Source organism: Trypanosoma conorhini (genome assembly GCF_003719485.1).
Source record: "Trypanosoma conorhini strain 025E chromosome Unknown Tco_14.4_contig_00036, whole genome shotgun sequence".
Taxonomy (NCBI): Eukaryota; Euglenozoa; class Kinetoplastea; order Trypanosomatida; family Trypanosomatidae; genus Trypanosoma; species Trypanosoma conorhini.
Window position 1 is genome coordinate 31,300 of NW_021704127.1, and position 23,606 is coordinate 54,905.

At 52.6% G+C, this 23,606-nt stretch overlaps 12 protein-coding genes across 12 annotated transcripts, besides 26 other annotated features; all 12 read right to left on the bottom strand.

The window, feature by feature from the left end:
* The first annotated feature begins 753 nt into the window (after positions 1 to 753).
* Positions 754 to 803: a sequence feature (GA-rich).
* A 144-nt stretch (positions 804 to 947) lies between these two features.
* Positions 948 to 965: a microsatellite.
* A 36-nt stretch (positions 966 to 1,001) lies between these two features.
* On the bottom strand, positions 1,002 to 2,420 carry Tco025E_01182 (serine/threonine protein phosphatase type 5; the record flags this gene model as incomplete). Its single annotated transcript, XM_029368120.1, has 1 exon — positions 1,002 to 2,420. One exon carries the CDS (start codon positions 2,418 to 2,420, stop codon positions 1,002 to 1,004), a length of 1,419 nt encoding a protein of 472 aa, XP_029231666.1.
* Positions 2,421 to 2,447: 27 nt separating this feature from the next.
* Positions 2,448 to 2,475: a microsatellite.
* A 239-nt stretch (positions 2,476 to 2,714) lies between these two features.
* Positions 2,715 to 2,748: a sequence feature (A-rich).
* Positions 2,749 to 2,870: 122 nt separating this feature from the next.
* On the bottom strand, positions 2,871 to 4,952 carry Tco025E_01183 (putative lipase domain protein; the record flags this gene model as incomplete). The annotated part of the gene is made up of 1 exon (XM_029368121.1): positions 2,871 to 4,952. One exon carries the CDS (start codon positions 4,950 to 4,952, stop codon positions 2,871 to 2,873), a length of 2,082 nt encoding a protein of 693 aa, XP_029231667.1.
* Positions 4,953 to 5,295: 343 nt separating this feature from the next.
* Positions 5,296 to 5,324: a microsatellite.
* Positions 5,325 to 5,589: 265 nt separating this feature from the next.
* Positions 5,590 to 7,032, bottom strand: Tco025E_01184 (UDP-galactopyranose mutase; the record flags this gene model as incomplete). Its single annotated transcript, XM_029368122.1, has 1 exon — positions 5,590 to 7,032. The coding sequence occupies one exon, from the start codon at positions 7,030 to 7,032 to the stop codon at positions 5,590 to 5,592; it is 1,443 nt and encodes a 480-aa protein (XP_029231668.1).
* Positions 7,033 to 7,402: 370 nt separating this feature from the next.
* Positions 7,403 to 7,454: a microsatellite.
* A 116-nt stretch (positions 7,455 to 7,570) lies between these two features.
* On the bottom strand, positions 7,571 to 8,569 carry Tco025E_01185 (putative activator of 90 kDa heat shock protein ATPase 1-like; the record flags this gene model as incomplete). Its single annotated transcript, XM_029368123.1, has 1 exon — positions 7,571 to 8,569. The coding sequence occupies one exon, from the start codon at positions 8,567 to 8,569 to the stop codon at positions 7,571 to 7,573; it is 999 nt and encodes a 332-aa protein (XP_029231669.1).
* Positions 8,570 to 8,860: 291 nt separating this feature from the next.
* Positions 8,861 to 8,896: a sequence feature (GA-rich).
* A 44-nt stretch (positions 8,897 to 8,940) lies between these two features.
* Positions 8,941 to 8,959: a microsatellite.
* Positions 8,960 to 9,358: 399 nt separating this feature from the next.
* On the bottom strand, positions 9,359 to 10,657 carry Tco025E_01186 (RNA-binding protein; the record flags this gene model as incomplete). The annotated part of the gene is made up of 1 exon (XM_029368124.1): positions 9,359 to 10,657. The coding sequence occupies one exon, from the start codon at positions 10,655 to 10,657 to the stop codon at positions 9,359 to 9,361; it is 1,299 nt and encodes a 432-aa protein (XP_029231670.1).
* Positions 10,658 to 10,978: 321 nt separating this feature from the next.
* Positions 10,979 to 11,010: a microsatellite.
* Positions 11,011 to 11,248: 238 nt separating this feature from the next.
* Positions 11,249 to 11,291: a microsatellite.
* Positions 11,292 to 11,573: 282 nt separating this feature from the next.
* On the bottom strand, positions 11,574 to 12,641 carry Tco025E_01187 (60S ribosomal protein L7; the record flags this gene model as incomplete). Its single annotated transcript, XM_029368125.1, has 1 exon — positions 11,574 to 12,641. The coding sequence occupies one exon, from the start codon at positions 12,639 to 12,641 to the stop codon at positions 11,574 to 11,576; it is 1,068 nt and encodes a 355-aa protein (XP_029231671.1).
* A 17-nt stretch (positions 12,642 to 12,658) lies between these two features.
* Positions 12,659 to 12,685: a microsatellite.
* Positions 12,686 to 12,942: 257 nt separating this feature from the next.
* Positions 12,943 to 12,970: a microsatellite.
* A 571-nt stretch (positions 12,971 to 13,541) lies between these two features.
* On the bottom strand, positions 13,542 to 14,642 carry Tco025E_01188 (calcium-dependent lipid binding protein; the record flags this gene model as incomplete). The annotated part of the gene is made up of 1 exon (XM_029368126.1): positions 13,542 to 14,642. One exon carries the CDS (start codon positions 14,640 to 14,642, stop codon positions 13,542 to 13,544), a length of 1,101 nt encoding a protein of 366 aa, XP_029231672.1.
* Positions 14,639 to 15,412, bottom strand: Tco025E_01189 (calcium-dependent lipid binding protein; the record flags this gene model as incomplete). Its single annotated transcript, XM_029368127.1, has 1 exon — positions 14,639 to 15,412. One exon carries the CDS (start codon positions 15,410 to 15,412, stop codon positions 14,639 to 14,641), a length of 774 nt encoding a protein of 257 aa, XP_029231673.1.
* A 263-nt stretch (positions 15,413 to 15,675) lies between these two features.
* Positions 15,676 to 15,696: a microsatellite.
* Positions 15,697 to 15,851: 155 nt separating this feature from the next.
* Positions 15,852 to 16,715, bottom strand: Tco025E_01190 (uncharacterized protein; the record flags this gene model as incomplete). Its single annotated transcript, XM_029368128.1, has 1 exon — positions 15,852 to 16,715. One exon carries the CDS (start codon positions 16,713 to 16,715, stop codon positions 15,852 to 15,854), a length of 864 nt encoding a protein of 287 aa, XP_029231674.1.
* Positions 16,716 to 16,958: 243 nt separating this feature from the next.
* Positions 16,959 to 17,000: a microsatellite.
* A 35-nt stretch (positions 17,001 to 17,035) lies between these two features.
* On the bottom strand, positions 17,036 to 17,677 carry Tco025E_01191 (uncharacterized protein; the record flags this gene model as incomplete). The annotated part of the gene is made up of 1 exon (XM_029368129.1): positions 17,036 to 17,677. One exon carries the CDS (start codon positions 17,675 to 17,677, stop codon positions 17,036 to 17,038), a length of 642 nt encoding a protein of 213 aa, XP_029231675.1.
* Positions 17,678 to 18,117: 440 nt separating this feature from the next.
* Positions 18,118 to 18,450, bottom strand: Tco025E_01192 (uncharacterized protein; the record flags this gene model as incomplete). Its single annotated transcript, XM_029368130.1, has 1 exon — positions 18,118 to 18,450. The coding sequence occupies one exon, from the start codon at positions 18,448 to 18,450 to the stop codon at positions 18,118 to 18,120; it is 333 nt and encodes a 110-aa protein (XP_029231676.1).
* Positions 18,451 to 18,554: 104 nt separating this feature from the next.
* Positions 18,555 to 18,576: a microsatellite.
* A 36-nt stretch (positions 18,577 to 18,612) lies between these two features.
* Positions 18,613 to 18,656: a sequence feature (GA-rich).
* A 721-nt stretch (positions 18,657 to 19,377) lies between these two features.
* Positions 19,378 to 19,404: a microsatellite.
* A 151-nt stretch (positions 19,405 to 19,555) lies between these two features.
* Positions 19,556 to 19,618: a sequence feature (A-rich).
* An 821-nt stretch (positions 19,619 to 20,439) lies between these two features.
* Positions 20,440 to 20,516: a microsatellite.
* Positions 20,517 to 20,599: 83 nt separating this feature from the next.
* Positions 20,600 to 20,627: a microsatellite.
* Positions 20,628 to 21,017: 390 nt separating this feature from the next.
* Positions 21,018 to 21,036: a microsatellite.
* Positions 21,037 to 21,627: 591 nt separating this feature from the next.
* Positions 21,628 to 21,651: a microsatellite.
* Positions 21,652 to 21,858: 207 nt separating this feature from the next.
* Positions 21,859 to 21,902: a microsatellite.
* Positions 21,903 to 21,925: 23 nt separating this feature from the next.
* Positions 21,926 to 21,997: a microsatellite.
* A 100-nt stretch (positions 21,998 to 22,097) lies between these two features.
* Positions 22,098 to 23,159, bottom strand: Tco025E_01193 (putative glycogen synthase kinase-3 alpha; the record flags this gene model as incomplete). Its single annotated transcript, XM_029368131.1, has 1 exon — positions 22,098 to 23,159. One exon carries the CDS (start codon positions 23,157 to 23,159, stop codon positions 22,098 to 22,100), a length of 1,062 nt encoding a protein of 353 aa, XP_029231677.1.
* A 55-nt stretch (positions 23,160 to 23,214) lies between these two features.
* Positions 23,215 to 23,238: a microsatellite.
* A 345-nt stretch (positions 23,239 to 23,583) lies between these two features.
* Positions 23,584 to 23,605: a microsatellite.
* The last annotated feature ends 1 nt before the right edge of the window (position 23,606 follows it).

The window sequence follows — 23,606 nt, forward strand, 5'->3', positions numbered from 1 at the left end:
CTTTTCTTAATCATCACTACCAAGTGGGATAAGAAAGAGAGGTAGAAGGAAAAAGGCCGTTAATACCACGCCTTGGAGGGTGAAATTCCCGCTTAGCGTTTTCTTCTTAACTGCCCACCGCTCCTCGCCGCACCGCGCTGTCGCTGCGGCTTTTCCTCACGGTGGCGAGCTCCTCCTTCCATCAAGTGGAGTTTTACTACTGCCGCTCCTTCCCCCACCGCCGCACCGCAGCAACCAAGAAGAAGAAGAAGAGGGGAAAAGTAAGTCTCCATAGTGTTAGTTGTAGACCTCGCGGCGGCGTCTGCGGCAAGCCGCACAGCGACACCACACCACCACCGTCACCCGCCTCACCCCCGCCTACCTTTTTTTACTCCCCACTTCTCCTTTTCTCCACCTCGCAGGCTTGTAAAGGAAGCTTTGATTTCATTTCGTGCCAACGTTTATTTTTTCATTTTTTATTTCGTTCTTTTTTCATCATTTTTTTTTCTCTTTCCTCATCTCTCGTTCAGCCCCGCCTCCCTGACAGACTCTCGCAGGGCTATGGCGCAGCGTCGTCCCCCCTCACGGCTGCTGGGTGCTGCCCCTCGCTGCTTCTTCTCTCCGCCTCGTCTGCCCATGCTTGACGCACACGGCAAAAAACACACAACCACACAAAGAAAAAGAAGGAAATGTGGAGAGCTTCATGTGAAACAGTGAAAAAGGAAAAGAAAGAATGCACAGGGAGCAGCTCCTTTCGCAAACCTCCACCGCGTCAGAGACAGAGAGATAGATAGCCAAAGAGAAAAAAAAAAGGAAAGGAACGACATACACCTACCGTGTGAGAGGGTCCCGCAAAAAGTAAAAGTTATAAGAACTCACATTTCAAACAACTGCAGAGCTCTGGTAACAACAACAAAAAGTAACATTAATAAAACATATTTTGCTCCGTCCATACATGTCCGTTGTAAACACACACACACACACACGGAGCTTCATATGCATACACGGCGGGATGTAGTGATTTAGAAGAGACCCATTCCCATGGCGTAGTGCATCGGTGGCTTGCCTGGGTGAGTCACATGGGCGAAGGTCGTAAATTTCGGTTTCATGTCTCCGCCCGTGAAACGAATAAAGGCACCCTTGTTACCCATCTGGTCACAGTAGTTTGGGGCACTGAAAACCGTGATGCACTTTCCATCGTGCTCAACCTCGTAGCCCTCCTCCCTCACCTCGTGTGAGCGCACCACTAGCTTCAAGTTGTTGTTCTTCAGGAACTTCTCCGTCACATCCGGGCCAAATGATGGGCAGTCGACGCCACGCTTGCTCGGGGTACGGCCAGGCATCGGCTGTGGATCGGCCCAGAGACTCTCGCAGATGAGGCCGTTCTCTGGTATCTCACGGAAGCGGTTGGGCTTTTGGAGGTCGTCTAGCATCACATCATCGCGAGAGTATAACCCGCCGTGCACAACGAAGACCTCGTTGTTTATTATGTGGCCAATGGGGAGGGCGTTAAACACCTCCGAGAATAGGTGAAATACCTCCTTGCTGTACTTCTGCGACACCTCACCCTCAAAGCCATACACGCGATTCATGGCCAAACCCTCATGGTTGCCGCGCGAGAGAAACATGTGCTCTGGATAGAGCAACTTGTAGGCAAAGAGAGTCATGACGTTTTCAAGCGAGTATGAGCCACGGTCCACAAAGTCGCCGTTGAAGAGGTAGCGATTCGTCGGAGATGGAGACCCATTCATTTTAAATATGTTGAGAAGGTCGTAGTACTGCCCGTGTGTGTCACCGCAAACGGTGATGTCGGCACCCGTCGGCACCTCAATCGCCACAAAGTTGGGGTAGCTCTTAAACAACTTCAGCACCTCCAACAAAATAAAGACCACGTCGTGGCGATCAATAAGTTTCTCGACGCGGAAGCGTTCCTTGAGGGCCTCCACAAACTCCACCGTGATCGTGTCGCCCTCAATGCGGGGACCATCGTATTCAGGCCGCACGGTGCCTAACTTGATCGTGCGTGACACCGGCTCCGCATCGGGGGTGTCAATAGCGTTCTCAAAGCGTATGCGACGAACCTCCTTCTCACAGAACTCCAGCTTCTTCCGCGCATCCTTGTCGCCAGGTATCAGCTGCACCACCTTCCTGAAGTCCGTTAGTGCCTCCTTGTGTTTCCCAATTTGGAGGTGCGCCGATGCCTTGCGGTAATACGCCTTGACATAGCCCGGGTCTAGCATCAGCGCCTCGTCAGCGTCGGCGAGAGCGGCGCCAGCAAGCTCCGTCTTGAGGTACGCAAAGGCCCTGTTGCACAGAAGCGCTGGCGTCTTGTGAATCGCCAGAGCCTCGGAGTACAAATCAATGGCATGGTGCCACTTCCCCTCTTGAAACGCCTCGTTGCCCTTATTCTTGAGTCTATCTGCCACTTCCACAGCTGTCATGGACGCCAAGAAGTAACCGTTACCCGCCACACAAACACACACACACACACAGACAGATTTTTGCTGGCAACGAAAGTACGAACCAAAACGAAAGGAAAAAGGGGAAACAAGTGGTGGCAAGAAAACCGCAATTAAATAAAAAAAACGTGGGGGCTTAGCAAACAGGAGAAAAACAGGCAACGCATCTTCACCCAGCAGTGAAGAAGAGAGAAAGTGTGGAAGGAGGGGAGGGAGGGTAGGCCGCTGAAGGTGGCAACGCAGGGGGGCCACCGTCGCATTGGCCTTCAAGGTCGGAGAATAAGAAAAAAAAAGAACAGAAACGCAAAGAGCCCTCCGTCGCGGGGACTCCAGCAACCGTACGACACGACAGCACAAAACCACACAATAAATGATGGTTGAGAGGATAAGCCATGCAACTTCTTCTTCCTTTTATATAAAAATTTAGGCGCATCACACCAAACTCAACATGTCATCGAAGGCGCTGGTCCCGTAGTCGCTGCGGGCGTCTCTCACATCATCGCTGGTCACAAAAAACCGCTCCAGCTCCCCCACTCTAAGTCGCATATCGGCATCCTCAATGACGGAAAAGAGACGATCCGGAAAGTGATCCTTGAGCATTGAGGCGGTGCAAACCACGTATTGTACATCTCGTGGAGATACAAATAGTGGCACAAACACCTCCTCCTTCTGACAAGAGCAACAATGCTTGGGGGAGCAGGAGCAGAATGGGGCCTTGCGTACCACCGCCTTACAGTAGTGTACAAGTGTGGCAGGCGGGTACAGCTTCTGCGGTTCTGTCAGCGGCGTACATGGAGTATTGCGAAGGTTGTTGCGGAGGGTTAAACTCTCCGAAAAATGAAGCGCGGATGATGACGATGACGTCCGCGTAATCTTTTCTAGACGTCGATGATTCATAAGAAGAAGCGACTTGGATTTTGTCGTGCTCATAAGTTCATCCAAGATGGATTCCCGCAGAGCATGAAGTGTATGACTGGCCATGCGTGGGACAATGTCATTCCCAACAAAGCAACCCACAATAAATTCTTTACTGTACGCAACCAACGCAGGCGACAATAAGCCCCCGGGTGGCGCATACGCCAGGCACTGCAAGCGAGTCCGCAGAGTCGGTTCCGTCGACCACAGCATTATACTCAGAATAGAGGCAACTCCGGCCCCAAGGGAGTGACCAAGGACAACGATTTTGTGTCGGCTAAGCTCTCCGTGGAGAATGCTGTCAAGAACGCCACAGTCACGTAACTCCTTCAGCACGTAGGCGGCGCCTTGCCGCATTCCTCCATGAACGTGGTAGTCTGCAGGGGTTGCGTTGGCGTGCAGTTCTGTTTCTGGCATCTCAAGCAAACCGGGGGTTGCCGACATGTCGGTGACGCAATCAGCGAAGGACATGGTTCCTCGAATCCCCACAACGACAGCATCGGTGGATTGGTCAATGACAACAAAAAACACCGGACGAAATAGAGCATTTCCCCACCTTGTGAGAATAACATCCTCGTCCTTGATGCCGGTAACCTTAAGGAGTGCAGTCAAGTCACAGTAGCACTTTGTTCCGCGATGGGAACCCGGATGCTCGCGGCAACACATCCCCGGATCAAAGCAGCAGAGTCTAGGCAATCCCGTACAGCAGTGCATGTACTCAAACAGAGGCCAGCCGTACGCGGAGAGGTAAAAACGACTGTAGGTTCGAAGATCGGCGAGCTGGCTCCGTTGCTGTTCGGTCAACAGAGGAAAATATCGTGCCTGTAAAGAGACGCGTTCGCTTCTCCCATCGGTAGCGGATGGGTAACGCACTTTTATTTGTCGGAGGCGAAACTCACGTTTTTGTCTGGCGTGCAGAAGGAGCATGCCCGCAACCACGTCACTCGGCACTACATCATAGCCGCAAAACAAACCAGCCACATTTTTGGAGACATCCTGGAAGGCGTCTTGGTGGCGACGCGTATGCAGGCAACAGCAGCAGAGGAGACGGCAACGGCTGTCCCACAGAGACTCGTACTCGCCGGAGTCCCTCCACACATGGCGCCCCACAGGGTCAAAAGCCACTGCGAACATGACAATGTAGCAAAAGGAAGCAATGAAATTGATTGCGACGACGGCGTGCAGGAAATGTCGTGTGGGGCTCGCACAGTAGTTGCTCTCCTTGTCATATATTGAGTACTTTGCCCCTACGATCGAGAGCGCCAGCGTCGCCAGCAGGGAAAGCGACGTCACACTGAGGAGGTGGGGAACGTGGCGGCGCCTGGACACCTGAAACGGACTCCCCTGGAGACTCAGCCACGCGGTCACAAGAAACGCCACGGCGCCGATCAGATCCACAACCCCAAGCGCCAAAAAAATCCTGTGAAGCGCGGCAGAAGCCGCCGGGCAATCCCGCATAAACGCACCGTCGCCGTGGTGGAAACGACTCAAGGCAAGAGTCCCACTTACAACGAGAACAGCAAAAAAGAAAACGCCGGAAAAGGTAAAATCATCTGTCGATGTGCGCCACTTCCTGCCGCACCAGCGAAGGGCTGGCATTGCAACGCTTTCCCGTCAGGCCCCGGGCACGTCGACTAAAGTATGGCAAAGTCAGTTCCGCTTCCTTCTCTTCTCCCGCGTCGCGGGACCACAGACAGCATGAGAAAAGAGGAAGGAAAGCAAAAATCAGAAGAGCTTCAACGCTCGAGCACTCCCCCCCCCCACACACACACATGCATGTATCAAAACAAAACAGCTTGTGCTTAGAGGCCCAGGAAGAAAAGAGTCGCCCGCAACGGTTGGGAGAGAAGCATAAAAAGAGAAAAAACCACATAATGAACCAACACCCGCACACGTTTAAAGGGGAAAAATAATATACACACACACACATATATATATATATATAATAATAATAATAATAATAATAATAATGCGTCCATGAGGGGGAACCACGGTGTGTGTGGGCGCGTACCCAAAGTTATATTGTTCCCTTTCGGCACCGCAGACACCGCAGACACACCCGCCTTTACCCCGGTCTCTCGTAGCAGCTTTCCCAAAAAGCGAAGCAACAAAATTTGTCTTTTTCGCTTTCCAGTTCCCAGCCAATCACATAGCAAAAAAAAAAAAAACACAGCGTCCATCCAAAACATCAAAAAAAAAAAAAGACGTCATGTGACGCCTGTAATAAGTTTGCGCATCACATTTTCCTTTCCAAAAGCTTGCAGGAGGTGGTTGCACGCGTACTGTTTACTTTACATGGACTTGTGACTGTTACCTCCTCACTGACGAGGCCGAGTGCATGATTGACCGCCTCAACCCCCTGCATGAGGGAGTGATCCTGGTTGCCGACCTCGTAGCGCCAGGCCCCGAAACGCCCGCGGGAGTATATGCCACGGGACTTCAGCTGTGGTAGCGCCCGCTCAAGCAAATCATTTCGCCCAATAAAAGGTGTGGGATACCCCTTTTCGATTCTATACTGCCACTTGCTCACAATCACATCCTCCGGAGAGAGCAAATCGGAGTCCAGGCAGCCGGCAATACAGTCGTCAATAAGTGAGTTATGGTTTACAGGTTTGTAGCTGCTCTCGCTCACCTCAAGCATGAGACTCCAATGCTCCTCGGGGGCGTTGTACTTTGAATAGTTTGAAAACACCGTCGCACGGTAAAACGGAGAGGTATCCTCAGGGAAGTATAACCAGCAGGCTGTTCGCAGCTGTGGTGGTGGTGTGCCTTTCAAACCGATACCAATAACATTTGTTGAGCTGTACACCATCTTGTCTGCAATGTCAGTCCACTCCTCATAGTTGTTGAAACCGGTGCCTTTCGTCATGCGCAGGAGGTCGCTGTAGGGGACCGTGGAAATAAGGCAGTCGTAACTCACCACCTCTCCATTGGAAAATGTAACAGTCTTCGCATCGGCATCAATCGCCGTCATTCTAAACCCCGCACTGCACTTCACTCGCTCCGACGGAAGCTTTGCCTTAATGGCTTGATAAATGCCCCCCGTCCCCCCACGCTGAGGGAATCGAAACGTGGCATTGGGTCCCCAACCCACATCGTCGTGGTTCTCTTTAATATTAAGGCGTATGCGCTCCACGTCAACGGGGGCAACGCGTTCCCCAATCCACTCCGTGCTCATCAAACGCGGTGGCACAGCCCAGACCTTAAAATTGTACGGTCTCATAAAAACATCCGCAATTCCCTCCCCAAACTGCCGGGTAAAAGATTCCTCAAAGTTGCGTGGCGGCTTCGTGTGGATCTGCGCCTGTGACTTCACCAATTCATCAAAGCAGTGTTTCATGTCCGGCTCCGGTAAGCGGTGGATATTGTTCTGAAACGGATAGGGGACCCACCGTCCCCGCGCCCAGACCCACGACTCACGCTCCAGGACATTCCAGTCCTGCACCGCCCAATCCATGACGTCGTCAAAGTATTGGTAGTGAGAAAAGATAACGTGCCCGCCCAAGTCCCAGGTAAACCCCTTCTCATCCACGAAGCTGCGCGACAAACCACCTGGAACCTCGTTGCACTCGTACAGGTGCCAATTCTTGTGGCCGAGCTCAGTGAGACGCACCGCCGCCCCCAAGCCGGTTGGTCCCCCGCCAACGACCACAATCTTCGGTGCCGCCTGCTCGGTCATTTTATGTACCACTCGATGCTTTGTTCTGTGAGTCGTCGCCCGCCTTCTTCCCGTTGGGTGGATTCCGCTCACTCCACTCGGATTGTGTGCCACGCGGGACCCCGTACAAGGCCGCAGCAAAAGGGAGCAAAGCGGACATGCAAGGAGTAAAGTAAAATACAAAACAAAAACAGAGAGGAAAAAAAAAAAGGCCGTACAACTCCCAATGAACAGAAAAGTGGAGGAGCCACTGCAGCAAGGGGAGGGATGGGGAGAAGAAGAAGATGACCTCATGCAATGAAGAGTCAATGGAAAGACGTGCATGCGGCGGCGTAAACAGTGAATGCAGAATATATAGCATCCAATAGTGAATACCCACAGCTACAACCACAATAATAATAATAATAACAACAACAATAATAATAATAATAATAATAATAATAGTCGCAATAATTAGGGAAACACGCACACAGACACACACAGGGAGAAATAAAAACAGGAAAAAAAATCAATAACAACGTAGAGGGGGAGAGAGATGCGGCTATTGAAGTGCGCTGCATTAAATATATTCCATGGAATAGCCAAACACCATCTTAATGGCATCGAAGAAATTTGCCTTCCATCCCTCTTGAACGACTTGCAGCTCGCCCTCAGGAATACCAACCTGCGCAAATTCAAGTGACGACACACCAGGTTCTTCTTTTTTAAGCGCCATCACCACAGAACTGTGGACACCGGCTGGCCAGCTACGCAGCCGCCACTGCATCTTAATCGTCGCATTCGGCACCACTTCCACAAAGAAGCCGCTGATGACGCCTCCAAGGAACTCGAACGCTCCACCGGAGCGGGGATCAATCTTCGCCTGGGCTCGCGTGTACACTGAGGCGCGCTGCTCGTTCATAAGAACCGTAAACAGCTCTTCAACAGGAACACGCCAGCGCATCTTCCACGAAAATCTCGTCGACACCGAGTCTTTTGAAGCCGTCTCCGCAGTGCCACTCTTCGCATCACTTGCAGCGGGAGTCGTCTCGCTCTTCTTGGCTGGCGGGGGCAAGGATGAAGCATTTTTCAAGTTTTTTCCAATCTGGTAAGTCTCAAAGAGCTCGTCAAAGTATTTCGTAATGACCTGCCGCACGGCGGCACGTCCTTTCGACCGCAGCAATGCATCCGCCCTCTGCGAGACCGCGTCGTTCTCAGTAGAACTTACCGTAATGTCGTACTCATCGCGGAAGTTGTCGTGGTCGATCTCTGGCACTGTGAGCTTCCCAGTGACGTCGCCCCCAGCAGACCACTTCAACGTCAGTTTGAGCTCAAAGTAGCACATCATCTTTCCTTTTCGCTGCGCCACGGTCACATCCCCGCTGATCTCACTCAATTCATCGACACGCAGTTCGAGGTCGCCTTCCTTTAAAAGTAAAAAATTCTTTAGTCGTCGCTTAAGTTCCTCGTGGCATTCGCTTGAAAGGTCACGCTCCTCCCAGTGCCACGAATTGACATTATGGCCATCCTTACGATCATCCACTATCCACCGAGGGTCTCCCTCTCCCACCCGTGCCATCACTTGAACTCGGTTTGTATCGAGGTGTTGTATTGAGCAGGCTGAGGCACCTTGCCTTCCTTTTGGTAGGCTTTTTGTTGTGCGCTTGTTTTTTTTTCTTGCTGGTTTGCTTTTCTTGGCTAATGAATTACGTCAGATGTTAATTAACGCAATGGACAATGACGTCGACACCGGTTATTTGAATTCAAACAACAAGGCAAAGTAATCGCACAAGGATGACGAAGATGCTGGTTCACAAAGCAAAGCAAAGAGTCCACACCGTGGAAGAAAAACAACAGAAGAAAAAAAAAAGGAGGGTGAGGGGAGGGGGGGGAATCGGAGGGTGAGTAAGGCTACGATTCGAGAGCCATGCACCAACACCTGGCGCGGATTATATATATATATATATATGAGGGAGAGAGATTAGGTATGTGTGGGTAATATCCAGCCGGGAGTACAACCCGTGAAGAAAACCACCTCGTGGTGACCATAATCTATCGTCACTTTCTTGTCCTACCCCGTTCTCTTATTCTTTAGTGTTCCTTCTTTTGGGGATGGGGAAAAGAGGGGATACTCCATTCTGGTCCTTCGATTGTTTGATGTTTTTTGTTTTCCTGATGGCTTTCATTCTCTGGGACTCCACTCCACTCCTGTCATGTTACCCCAGCCACGCAGACGGTACTCTCTTTTTTCGTATCACCCCCCCCCGCCTTTTTTTTTAAATTCTTATTCTTTGTGTGCCCGTGTGCGTGTTCTTTTTTTTCCATTTTCTGTGTTTTTGCCTCATTCCTGGTATCCGCTTACCACGTTCTAAATTTCTTCACGGTCGTCTTTCCCCCCCTGTGGCTCAGTCTGCCTCACTTCCTCCACGGCTTCCTCATGCTCCTCCGTCCTCTTGGGTTCCTCCGTCCTCTTGGGTTCCTCCGTCCTCTCAGGCTCCTCCGCTCTCTTAGGCTCCTCCACGGCTTCCTCATGCTCCGGCTCCTTCTTCTCATCGACGTTGCTGGCGCCATTGTCGTCGGCGGAGGCCGTCGGCTGCTCCTTGCTGCTGTTTGTGTGGTGGTGGTTGTGATGATGGTGCCTACCGCCGTCGTCGTGATGTCTAGCCCGCTTGTTCTTTTCGCCCTCATTCTCTTCCTCGTTTCTCTTGCCGTGCCCACGGCGGCGCTTCTCACCACCCTCGTCGTCGTCGGAACTATCTTCGCTGCCAGAAACCGACCCTGCCCTTCCCTCTTTCACGCCACGTTCCCGCAACTTTCGCTCGTATTTCTCAGCATCACGTCGCACCACGTCAAGGAACTGCTTGCGTTGCACCTCCCGCAGCTTCACCGTCTCTTCGGACGGCATCGGATTTGCTGGTCCGCGGCTGTACGGCATCCCGCGGCTTACCGGAGGTCCACCCGGGTAGGCGCCACCACCGCCACCACCACCGCCACCGCCGCCACGAGGCGCACCCCACGCCTGCTGCATCGGCGGATATCCCATAGGTGCCATTGGGGGCATCGCAGGTATTCCTGGCGCTGGCGGTGCTGCTTGGGGAAGAAGACTCGCCATTAGAATTTGCTGCTGTTCGGGGGTTAAGTTATTAATGTCTATGGCGCCCTGCTGAATGAGCTGCATGAGGAGCTGTGTGCCCTGTTGTTGCTGCTGCAAGACACTGGGAAGAAGGGTGGCCGCCAGGGCAACTGGTGGAATTTGTGGTTGCTGGGGCTGTTGCACGTGCGGCATCAGCTGCTGCTGCTGCTGCTGCTGCTGCTGCTGCTGGTTGTTGCTGACGCTGCTGCTGTTGCCGGTGTTGCTCGGGCCGTTATTGCTGCTGCTATTTGTGTTGTTGAACCCCTCTGGCCGCCCGACGTTACCCTTGCTAACACCCACCTTAATTTTCCTTCCCGCGAGCGTAAACCCGTTGTACTTCATTGCCCGCCCGCGATCCTCCTCAGAGGCGAAGTCGATGAAGCCGTATCGGTACGGATCTTCATCCCTTCCGTTGAGGGAGCAGTCAATGATCACCCCGCACTGCGAGAACACCTGGCGGAGGACATCCAACGTCACACTGCGGTCAATGTTACCAATGTAGCACCCAAACCGCTGCTGTGGTATCTGCGACATCTCTCTTTTTCTTCCACCGCCTTGTTTTTTTTTTGCGGGTGTTTTGTTTCTGTTATTTGTTTCTTTTTTCCTGCTCTATTATCCCCTCTTCGCTTCTCCTTTGCCTGTGTGTATGTGCTTTTTTTCCCCCTCCCTTTTTTTCGTTTTAAATCCCTACCGCCTTATCACTGCTTCTTGTGCGTCGCCAGCAAACAACAAGCCTCCACGCACGCACGCACGCAGACGGAAATAAGTTGCGCCGATCGCCTTTCCCCGCCTTTTCGGCCTTAGCTTTTCCCTCCCTCCGCGTAGGCGGCGCGAGACACGCACCAACGAGCAGGCAACAAAAAAAACACGAGATAAAACAAAACAAAGGAAGTGACGTCGCACACGGGCGGTGTGGCGGAGATCGATGGTAACGTCCGGGAAGGGCAAACAGAATGGGAGGTGCAGCGCGGGAGGGGCGCGGCAAACACGTGCATGTAATTGCTGGTAATGGTTGAGGCTGGGCGGGGAGGTGAGGTGAGGAGAGAACGTGACACCTTCCTCGCCACTCACTATTAAACGTGTTGTTTTGCACTTCCACCCGATCCTCTCCTGGTGTTTACAGCACTCTTTTTTTCCTTGCGCTTCTCTTCTCTTCCTTTTACTTTTCGGTTTCCTCCACACACAGACACACGTGGGCGCGCACCCTCGCTCCTTGCATCCGCGTGTATTTTTTTTTTTTTGCCGTTTCGCTTTTCCGCCCCCTCACTTCCGTGCCAAGGCGCGTGCCTCTCTCTTTCTGGACACGAAAAAAACACAAGACATCCCTCCTCGCGGGAAGCGGACGCTGCGCGCCCACCCCCCGCCTTCACGCAGGCGGGGGGTGGAAGGGACGCCCACGCCGACGCACACCGGGAACAACATGTTCGCACCACTTACCTCCCCGCAGCGTTCACGCGGGCAGAGATGATGCTTTGGCCGCTTTTCGCTTGTTAGCTGCTGCTACCTTCTCACGCTTGGCGGCGCCTTTAAGCTGTTGTGCCAGGTAGGCGGCAAAGGAATCCTTGTTCACCATTTCCAGCTTCTGGTGGACGGAGCGGTGGCGTTCCATAAATAGTTGTCGCGGCGGGTGGAAGTCGAAGGGTGCTATGTGTTGCAGTACCGCCTGCACGTGCTCCGTCTTGTTTACCAGCGCATCACAGAGGTCCTCAATGCAGAGAATGTTATATTGCCCTAGAGCCTGCTCAAGCATGAGGTTGCCGCTGATTAGCCGCTTTGTCTGCGTCTCCTCGTTCCACAAACTTCCACGCGTGCGCAGGAGTTCCTCCAGCTGCGCCGGTTCGGGGTGACCCATGATGCAGAAAGGGCCGAGCTGCTTCACGAGCGGATCGGTGCGGGGGTTCAGGCAAAGCAGCCGTGCGGCGTACAATTTCATGAGACCCAGGCGCCGAAGGGCGGCCGAGACCTCCGGCGGAATTTGCCTCCCGCGCGCCCGCACAATCAGCACCACCCGGCTCTCATCCAGGCTCTTCTTGTACTCATCAGGTGCCATGCGTTGGCGCTTACCCCGCACCTTCTCACCAATCTTGCGGAAGATGCGTCCCTGCCCCTCCTTTCGCTGCGCGTGCTTCAGTATCGTCTGCGCGGAGATGAACTTCTTCGTGGTGAGCTTGCGCTTCCGCTTGGCGTCCAACTTTGCCTTGTGGCGGTCACGGCGCTCCTGCAGCTTGTCGCGCCGCAGGACTCGGTCTGCCCGCAGCTGCTCCACAGACTTGCGCTGCAGCAGAATTGTCTCCTTCACCCGCTCCCCCGGCAGCCATTTCGGTGGATTTTTCCCCATCGCCTTCGCAGCAAACGTCACACGAGCAGCTTGCACCCCACGACAAGACGGGAAACAAAAAACGAGCGAGAAAGAGAGAAAGAGAGTATGCGGCGAGGGCAGGGGAATGACGCCAGGCGGCACCGCCGGACGCGAACGCAGCAGATGCGGCACACACGGCAGAGGAAGCAGGCGAGGCATTGCACTGCACTGCACCAACACACACGCACACACACACACACACAAGACAAAAGAAAAACAAGCAACGAAGTGGTGCTTCATAAAGGAAGCAGGCCGCAATACAACGCGGGTTGACGGTGCTTGTGGACGCAATTACGGAGTCGCCCCGAAGTTTCAGGCGCCGTTCCAAGGTGAATTCATGTACATCTCTTCTCCACGTGTCTCCCTTTCCTCCCAAAAGATCCGCGAATGCTGCGCGTGTCGCCTGAGAGGAGGCGGACGCGACACAACCACCGCACGCGCCTCCCCTGCAAGAGAGAAAATATATACATTTATATATATATATATATTCCAGGTAAACCGGCTGCATATAAGCAAATGAGAAGAATTTACTTATGTAAAAAAGAGAATAAAAGGGCAGTAGTGACGCCGTGTTGGCCCACCGTCGTCTGCCTCGAAGCTAATATAGAAGCCGGAAACAAAGAGAAGAAACCAACAACAACGAAGCAAATGCAAATGCAAAGTGGGAAAGAAGGAAAAAGAGAAAAAAAAATATGATCCCACAGGCGCGCACCCTCGGAAGCAGGTAAGCAAAGGAAAAGCCACCATTCCGCAGCTGCGCTTTTCTTTCCACTCCCGCAGCGAGAGCCACACATAGATACATATACTCACATGCGCACACGTATGCGACATTCTTTTCTTTTCTCTCTCCCTCTTTTGGACTCTTTCTGCCAACGTCTCTTTTGCTACTTCCGTGAGAGGACGCGCCTCGCCGCTGCCCCATTCGCATTTACAAGTTTCCCCCAGTTAGAGTCTTTCGCTTACATCGGCACGGAAACAATATGACCAAACGACCAAAAGAAAAAACAATGAAGAAGTAGCACACGCAATGATGAAACGGGGGGGGGGGGGGGACAAAGCTCAGTGGCGCAGAAAGCGCATCACCAGAAACACTTGGCCCTGCGGCTCAAGGTTCCATGCTCTAGAAAGCCGGTCACTCACACTACCTGAGATGGTAGACAAAGTAATGTTGAGAGTGCCCATCACACGGTCCGTGGAGAGGTCATTCTTGTCCAAAATGGCTAAGTGCAGCACGTCGGTTTGGGTGTCGTACACCTCCAGCTCCGCCTCAAAGTTGAACGTGGGATTGAGGGTGGAGCTTTGGTAGGGCGAGACCCGCGTCTGCCTCCGCAGTCGTAGCTGAACATATGGATCTGACACGCCAAGGTATTCCATGTTTTTAAGTCCGGTACAGCGTTCCACGGTGATAAAGAGGGTGCCGCCGCCCCGCCCATTCGAGCAGAGACTTTCATTCTTCACGGATCGCGCTGTTGGGGGACCAAAGGACCGCTCCGACGCTTCTTGTTGCTTAACAAAAGCCTCCGACACTCTGCGTGACGGAGCGTGGGAAGGGGCTGTGGTGGAGTCCGTCCTGCTTCTTCCAACGTAGGGGAGAAACTCGGCCGAAATAATCAGAGTCGCACGGGGCTCGACATTCGAGGAAAGCGATTCAACTAAAAGACACGCGTGCTCGGAGCGCGGGTTGTCCATCAACACTCGCACAGGGACGTCACACTGCCCGACGCAGGGATCTGTCCCAGGGACATCAAAATAGAGCCAGAAGCGCAAGGTCCCCGTGTTGTTGTACAAAACAAAACTAAATGTATCTTGCAACTCGCTTTGTAACCCCTTATACGTTGAACTCTTTCTACGCTTATTATTTTCATCGGAAAGCATTACCACTTTCACGTAAAAGGGTGTTTTTCCTCTGTTGGACACATGGCGCTGATGCCAGCCCTCTATCCGCAGTAACCGGACACGCAGAGCACCAAGGGCAGCATCCGCTCGGCTCATTTCCAACGTGTACCCTTGCACCATTGGGATAGAGATTCGCTTGGGGTGTTGCAGCATGCCAATGAGAGTTTTACGTATAAATTGATCCAAAAATTCTCCCACAGCAGGCACAGCGTCAAGTGGTATCCCCGCCGCCGAAATATCAAAGTTTAACACCCAAATCTTCATGATTGAGATGGATAGCGCCCAAAACAGGGCCATTGGGGAATGTGAGGCGAGAGTACACAACGAACCTGCATGTTTAGTTCAAATCGTCGGATATAAATATGCATATCGGGTCCTGGTATTTTTACGTGCAGGTGTACATCCATGTCACTGTCCCAGGAAAGTGTCACGTCAACTACGGAGGCATTGCCATCGCTCGGGTAATGCTGAATTCCATGAACAACGATGGGATTCGCGCCTAGAGACAACTCCTTGAGGACGAGCCCAGATATGAAGGAGGGTTTATTCGCCTCTAGTAGCGGCACCAGAGCTTGACGAATAGACGTCTGCGTCGCGGAGGCAATTGAAGTCCACATACCAGTTATCAATGTGTTGAGCCACTGCACCCGACTCACGTTCGGGTACTTCAACCACTCTGGTAGGTCAGCGCCCAAAATATCCTTCAAACTTTCCGTGTTTTGCAGCATCCAGTGGGCCTGATGAACCCTCATGGCGGCCCGCCGGGACTCGGTCCGGTGGAGGTAGCACACCACACCAAGCACGAGCAGCAGCTCCAATACAAGCAGCAGACCCAGCGCGTGCAGGCATCGTAGCGCCAGCCAGACACCCACGATGATGGTTGGGGTGTGAACACCTCGGAGTTTACCCAGCGACTTCTCGAACTCTTCCTGCTCGCTCCTCGTCATCCCAGTGTACTTCTTTGCCCCGAGAAGAGCCGCGGCAAGAATGCCTCCCCAAAGTATATTCGTCCAACTAAAAAGAAGGTGAATCATTCTCTTTGGCTACCCTGCGGGCGTATATCTCTCACCCACCCACACGCACGCGTGTGTGTACAGAAGTAAAATCGCAGCTACAATGAAAGGAGCGAAAAGAGCAGCATTTACAGAGCCACGGACTACAATGCCAAATTTCGAACGGAGGAGTACTGTTCGTGAAGGGAGAAAAAAAACAACAACGAGTTCACAGAGGACGTTAAGCAACAAGAAGCGAAGCGAAGAATCAACGCAAAAAAGGATCGGCCTAGAGCCATCTCAAGATATATATATATATATATGTAAAGAAGGAAAGAACGTACCAAAAAAAAAGGAAGGAGGCGTACTAAAAAGGGAATGTCAAGAAGAATAATAAAAATGTAATTACAGCATGCCAGGAGAATTGCCCCACCTCCCCCTTTCGTTCCCCTCCTCCCCTTCGTACTCTCAGTAGCTACGCTTATGTAACAGTGGTGATAAACCTTGCTGCCGCGTTTATCTCGATAAGCGTATCCGACGCAGCGCACACCCACCACACGGTGGTACTTTCCAAGAAATGAAAGTGTCGCTTGTCCCATGTATACACTTGGTTACTCCGACACGGAGAGATGAGAAGGGTCCAGTCGGCGTTGTGTGCACGGCCCCAGTTTACCGCCATCGCAGGAATTCGCGAGATGTTGGGGCCTGCCGCCAGTTCGTCTTGCAGAGTTCCACCAGAGGAAGTGCGAATGTGTGAGGGGTCTGTCTCGACAAGAAGGCAGGCAGCGATAGAAGCCTCGCCTGACGCGGGGTGCGCCTTCGGTGAGGGTGATTCAGCGTGCAGAAAGGCCGACATGTTACGAAGACGACGTACAACCGGGATGGGGACTTTGCCAAATTCAGCGAACGATAACCGTCGTTCCGGGAGTGTGTGGGAACTATTGCCACCCGTGTCCAGGGAGGGATTTAACGGCGTGATCCACAACCAGCGTTGCAACAACGCGAATTGGTTCACCACCTCGGTCTGGTTCAACATCGTATCATTCGGAAAAACTAGTAGTAACACGTCTGCTGGCGCCACATCACGTGCCAAGGCCTCAGCATCCCGGGCGTCTCCGTCTTTCAGCCAATGGCGAAGGAAATGAACCCGCAAGGAGTACATTGGGCCCACAGGAAGGGCATCTTTCATTATATCCTTCAAACGGCCCGCCGTTGCAAGCGTTACCGCCTCATTTTCCTCGTGCCCCTGCATAGCACACTCATACACTATAAAGGAGTGAATTAGAAACAGGAGCACCACAGTCACCGGCCTAATGTCGAGCCAATAGCTCCGCTGCAAAAGCATCCTAGCACGCATTTAGGTACAGATGCCTACGTTTGTTTTCCTCTTGCTTCGCTCCACCAACGCCCGCTCCCCTAGTGCCGCAAGTTCCCTGCGTCTCCCGCGCCTTTCTGGAGCAGATTCTGGACCTTTAACAGAAACGAGAAAGAAACAAGGGAACAATAAGAGGATATATATATATTTATATGGGGACCGAACTGCACTCACTCACTCACACCCAAGCCTCGTTTATTGTATTAATTTGGATTCTTTTTTTCTTCTTCCTCGTTTTCCTTCTTTTGTCTTGTTGGCCACACAGGACATTCCCTCCCGCCGTTTCCTCTTCAGTCAGAATTGTCATCAGAGCGGAGTAGGCGCTGGCGTTGACGTCGCAGATGTTGTGCGAATGCCTCGTCCTTGTCCGCCATCGCTTGCACCTCATTCGATTCCTCAAACGCGGCACTTGCCTGCTTTCGGTCCTCACGCATCTCCCGCAACACTTCGTCCTTCACAAACCCCGGAACAGACGGCGAGGCCAGCGTGTTGCCTGCCTCAAACCAGTAGTTCTCGCCTGTGGGGGCGCCGGTTTGGGTGTGGCGCCGTGCGTTTGACTCCTCCGCGTGTGCCCGCATCAGCCGCTCCGACGCAACCCCGCTCATATGCTGCGACAAGCGCTCGGCAAAGTGTCTCTGTTGGTACTTGGTAAGCGTGCGTGGGTCTTGATTGTTCATCAGCCGACGCGCCTCCTGGACGTACTGGCGAAACTCCGCTTGGTCGTTCATGATACTCTCAAAGTACTCCGCCGACTCTTTGGTTTGTCGGCCTTCACGAACGGCCTGCGCCACGTGGCCCCGCAGCCACTCCTCCGTCGTGTCGACCTCGATGGCCCCACCCGCGCCGCTCCCCTCCCCGCCCTCCGGCTTTCGCTGCACGCTCCAGCGGTGTGGCGAGGCCACCCACGGCGCCACAAGTCGTCGTAAACGCATGGGGCCCAGGCCGCGGCTACATTTGTGTAAGTACATGTTCTTGGCGGGGCGGGGGTCGGTTCGGCACCTGCGGGGTAGCAGGAATATACCACACACACACAAAGAAAAAAAGGACAACGACAAGAAAAAAGAAAATAGTCAGCATTACGAGTGGGCCAAAATCGCAATTGAGAAGAAAGAAGATAACTTCAACTAAAAAAGAAAAAGAAAAGGAAGACGGTAAATCTCTCACGATTTCTTTCTCCCCCACCACGCTTCTTCATTGCTCCTTTTTTTCCTTTCCTTTCCTGCGCGTGTACCTTTGTGTGTGCCTGTGAGTTCTGTTTCTTTTCACGGCAGAGAAGCCCACGCACTCACCGAGACAAAACTCCATACGTACACTACAGGAAATAACGGGTACTGTTTTTTGTTTTTGCTTGTGCATTTTGGGGAGTTCGCCGCTACTCACGAAGAGACATGTGCGTCGGAGAAACATTGTACTTGTAAACGTACACGTCCGGCCTGTGATGCAGACGGTGTGCCTCGATCGCCTCCTCATAGTACGGCTCCTGCGTGAAGGAACTCGGTAGTGGGTCCGAGAAATTAGAGCGCGCCAGCTTGGCGAATGCGCCCTGTTTCTTCTCAGTGGTGTGCGGGGCCCAACTGACACGCCGCGCGTGGCTGACGGCCTCCTTGCTGAAGAAGTCCTCCGTGCGCACGGAGAGATGCCGCCGATGCAGCGTCAAGGCGACGCCACAGACTCCCATCGGCGCTGCCGCTCTAAGCGACAACATTGCCGCCGCCCCTTCCCCACCTTTTCCTCGGCCACGGGCACACAGCCTCAGCCTCGCATGCAGGAGTGAGGCAGAAAGAGCGAGGAAACAGAGCAAAACGGGGGAAAAACAACAACAACAACAACACATAGACAAATCGAAGGGACAAATCCCCATAAGCACAGACAGATACAGATACAGAGAGAGAGAGAGAGGAGGGAGGGAGACAACGAATAAAAACCGTAATAATTCATGTTCACCACACAAACCTCTCAAAACTGTGCGATATAAACAGAATAGTTTTCTTTTGAGGACACAGGAACGGCTAATCCAGTTGGCCGCGGCGGGAGCGGCATTCCTGCAAACATAAAAGATCCAACGAGAGAGCAATACTGCCTGGACAATGAAGGAGGGGTGAGGCAGAGAAGCGCACCATAACCAGGAATGTGCAAAGAAGCCGATGTGCCACATGCTTACTCCACTCCAGTGACACCCGACGCGATGGCTGGGGTCCGCAATGATAACAATTAGGCACCTTTACGCCCCTGAGAGTGTGACGCGTCCGGGTTTTGAATTGAGTAGTTATCACGCATTCGAAGTTCTCCTGAAAAGGGTCCCTGAAGCTTCAACCAAGGCAGTGCCCCTCCCCCCGTGGTAACAACACTGCGACAAAGGTGGTGCAATAAGCTGCTGTTGAGCAGAGACTTCTGCGCCGCGGTGCGTTGCGGCATGCGCTTGGGCCGGGGAGAATGGAGCAGACCGCAGCGAAATGGGGGGCGCAGCGTGGCGTTGCGCCATCACCCCGCTGCAAGAGGAGTGCGGGAAGAAGCAATCTTCAAAAGTGCAGTGAATGCGTTTGCATTCACAGTGCTGAGACCTGGGGAGAGGGCGAAGAAAGAAAACCAAGCAGGAGGCGATGGGCGGTGTAGAGAGTGGAGGAGGGTGTGAAAAAAAATAAATAAATAAACAAATAAAAGTAGCCAAGAAACAATAAACGCACCTACCAGTAATGAGCTATACATCAATTTGCGTAGGAATTGCGAGGATCTGTTCTTTGGCCAGCTGCAAAAGTGAGTCCCCCCTTCCCATTACTCTGCACCTCCTCACACTGTCTGTTGCAAGGCTAAAAAACACAAAGAAGTCCAAATACAAAAAGAAAAAATGCGACAAAAGAATACCAAAAAAAAAAGTTTGATGGAATGGATGTCTCGGAGGTGGGTGCGCCGCCCACACACAAAATCTGCACGGAATAACGACGAAAAGAAGAAGCACTCCCACTGACGACGAAAGACAAAAAAAAACAGAAAAAACATGGCCCTAAGCGGCGCAGTGCTGTGAAGAAAAGACAACGCAAGGAAAGGAAGAAGGAGGGTGGTATATTTTCCGGGATATCACCTTTTTCATCGCCCTCTCAACGACAATTCTTTTTCTTTTTTGTCGCGGTCCTTCTGCCGCCTCTGTGGCTCACTCTCTGACGCTCTCCCTTCCGTGCCCGTGCTGGGGTGGGGATGGGATGTTTATCCCCGGCATTGCTCCCAACAACTTCCATACACACTTACCCCCCCCCCGTTTTCTCCTTATTGACGGGTTCTTCCTCCTCCCCTTTTCCATTGGCCGAGTCCCGGTGCGGAGAAGGGAGGAGGGCCCGGAGAAGCACCCTGTCACACTTCCTCCAGCGGCGACGGCGTCGCTAGTCAACCCTGTTCACTTTCATTTCAGCACGTCTTTTTTCTTTCCTTTTTTTCTTGCCCCCTTTCTCCGTTTCGCAGCAGTTCCTTCCATAGATCTGTGCCACGCCGGCGATCTTATTCTCACGCTTCCTGGCCCCTCCCACCAGTTTGCGCGAAAAGGTAAATATACATCACCTGCTCCCCTCATGACCAGTGCCACTCCCCCTCCCCCTCCTGTTTCCCCCTCTGCAACCAGCTCCCTAGCTGAACCCAAAGAGAGGAAAACTGCACTGTTAACGGCTCTGGTCAATGTCGGGATTGTCTAGAGGTGTTGCCGTTGTTTTCTGTCTCATCCCCATTTCCTTTTTGTTATGATTATTTCTTTTTCTTTTTCTTTTTCCTTTTCCCTTTTTTTTTAGCTCCGTCGCCCCCCTTTCTTATTTTGTTGTGGACTCATTTTAACGGCCGCGTCAAACCCAGCCCCAGCAGGCACACACCCGTATACTTGTATATATATATATATATATACGCTTCTATCACCCACGAAAAAAAACTCTGCAAGAGGCGCTGAGGAGGAAAGAAACAGCCGCCGGAGGGGGAGGAGGAAAAAGAAACCCTTGGCAGTTGAGAAAAAAAAAAGAGGTTGACCAGAGTGCAGAGCGATGCGGCGCTGTGCCACACCACAGCCCACACGGCAGCAACACGGGGTTCCCCTTCGCCGGGACAATGACGTCTACCGCCAGCCAATAGGGGCAGCGTCGACCTAACCGGGGGGGACAGAGAAGGGACGGGAAAGAGGGAGGGCCCGGGAGCGACGCCAAGCACCGCCCCTCCCACCCACGCACAAAACGAGGCGAAAAACAAGATCGACAGTGACAGCGGACGCATCACGACGCCACAGCGCCTCTCTATCTCTCGCACACACACACACACACACTTATGCAGTAGGTTCTTTTCGTAAGAAGTCCCCCGCAGCCGGGTAGGGCGCAACCTTCAACGCCCAAGAGTTTGATCTAAATACAAAAGAGCTCCAACCAATACATATTTTCCACTGCTTCTCTTTCGTTTCCCTCGCCTCCACTAGTTCCATGGAAATGCAAAACAAGAGGAACAGGCAACCCGAATTACGTGTTTCCTTTTTTTTTTGCTGTTGTTCGTCCCTCCAGCGACGTATATCATCGTATGCCGAGGCCCAAGAAACAAACTTGCACCCTCTCAACTTTCTTACTCCTTCCAGAGGAACGATGTCTGCCATGGCGCCCTCAAGAAAAATGCCGGATAAAAATGCGACGGTCAAAGAACAACAAAAAAAGCGGCGAGCTAAAAGTATTTTCACCACTTTCTCCCCCTCCCCCTTCCCCCCCCCAGTGTGCGTTATTTGTTTTTGCTGTTCCTTCTCCCAACTTGAGACTCACCAATGCAGCATGCATGGGACCTATGCAAACAAATTGTAACCGGCCCGCCTGAAGTGTGTGCCAGCCCGCACACACCATATTCTATTGCCTTGACTGCCTCCGCCTCCTGTACTTCTCTCACACCTCTCTCTCTCTCTTTTGAAGCAACATTGCCAGCATCACTGGACGCGAAAAAGCAAACGTGCGAGGAGGAGGAGGCCCGCCACCCCTTCAAGTATCCCTCCATCACAAGATGGTTATGTCGTGGTCGCATGCATCGACCTGAATTCCCTTCGCTCCCTCCCCTCCCCACCACCCAGCATGTTCCGATGCCTGTTTCTTCCACCTCGCTTCTTCGTCTTTCGTCCCTCTGTATCATCCATTTCCCTTTCCTCTCTCTCGCCCTCTCTCCCCCTTATCATCCCTTCTCATTGCTCTCTCCACTTCCTGCACTCTGCACTCTATCAGTTAACACTTGCATTCGCCTCTTCATTGCTACACACTCTTTGTGGCACCGAGCAGCACCACGTTTCCAAGTTGTGTTCATTCAAATCCTCTGCCCTCCCCGCACATGTTCCCGCTTTGCCCCGTCTTATTCGTTCATTCACTTCCGAACCAGTTTGGACCTTTGGGCCTCCGTCATCTCATTGATTTCCTCGCGCATAAAACTGTACAAATGTGCGGGCAAAAATTTACCGCTCGGCAGCCTCACCGTCGAGTCGCGGAGTTCATCAAAAAACGGGTGGCAAAGCGCTTCCAAGGGGGGTATGCGCTGCTCTGGGAGATACCTGAATATTTTGGCACACAAGTCGTAAGCCTCGGCAGGAAGCGGGCGCTTAAACACTTCTGCCCAAGGAGTCGGCTTATTCGTTGGCACACTCAGCTCCACGTTGCTGGTGTTTAGCTTCTGTAACTCCTCCCGCGAGGGACGCCCAAGGACGCGCACAATCTCCCGCAGCTGCCCGGAAGTATTCTCGCCACAAAATATTGGCTCACCCAGCATCATCTCCGCAAAGATGCAACCAACCGACCAGACATCCACCGCCGTGGTGTAGTACTGATTGCCAAAGATAAGCTCTGGGGCACGGTAGTAGCGGGAGCAAATGTACGCGACATTTGGCTCCGACGGCGTTAGCTTCTTTGCGCTCCCAAAGTCGCACAATTTCAGCTCACCGGTGGCCTCGTCAACGAGAACGTTATGCGGCTTGATGTCACGATGGCAGACATTTACAACAGGCAGGTGAAGGAAGGCAATCCCCCGCAGTAGTTGGTACATAAACACCTTCACCAACAGCATGGGCGGACTCGCAAGGCGCCGATAGTAAGCACGGCATACACGGTGCAGCGTGTCCGGGACAAACTCCATGACAACGTTGAGATACACGTCATTGCGTCGGTGATCTCCTACAACCGTATAGAAATAATTTTTTAGGAACACAATGTTGGGGTGACACAGGCGTGACAAGTCCTGCATAATCTGCAATTCACGGTTTTTGAATCGCGGATCTTGAATGACCTTTTTAATTGCTACATTCATCCCAGTGGCTTTTTCACGTGCAAGCTGCACCGTCCCAAATGTCCCTTGACCAGCCACGCGCTCCACTAAATATTTTTCCATCTCCCTCTGGCTGCGTTCATCAGCCGCCTCAGCAAGGTTTAGCGACATCTTGGCCCCGAGAAGGATGCCAGAACGTTTTCCCTCTCCTTGCTGTGGGTGCCGCTCCTTCCTGCCTTCCTTCGCTTCCCCTGCTCACCCGCCGTGCTCCTCAGCGGCTTCTCGTGGACGCTGCGCCAAGGCTGCGAGTCTCGGGTTCTGGTAGGGGGAAGAGAGCTCTGCACGATGGTACTCCCTCCCTGTTTTCTCTGCCTCCCTCTCCCTCTCTATTTTCTCCTTTTTTTTAGTTCTCTGCCCTTTTTGCCGTGTTTTTATTTTCTTTCGCCCCCTTCGTTATTTCAAATGACTTTCAGGATTCGTAGGTTGCAGCAGCATCGCCCCAAAATAAAAGCGGGAGAGAAAAACCGGAAAAGCAATAAGCAACAGCACACAGGCACGCAAGGAGGCAAATAGACACAGAAGCGCATCACCCATTTGTGTGTGCGTGTGTGTGTGTGG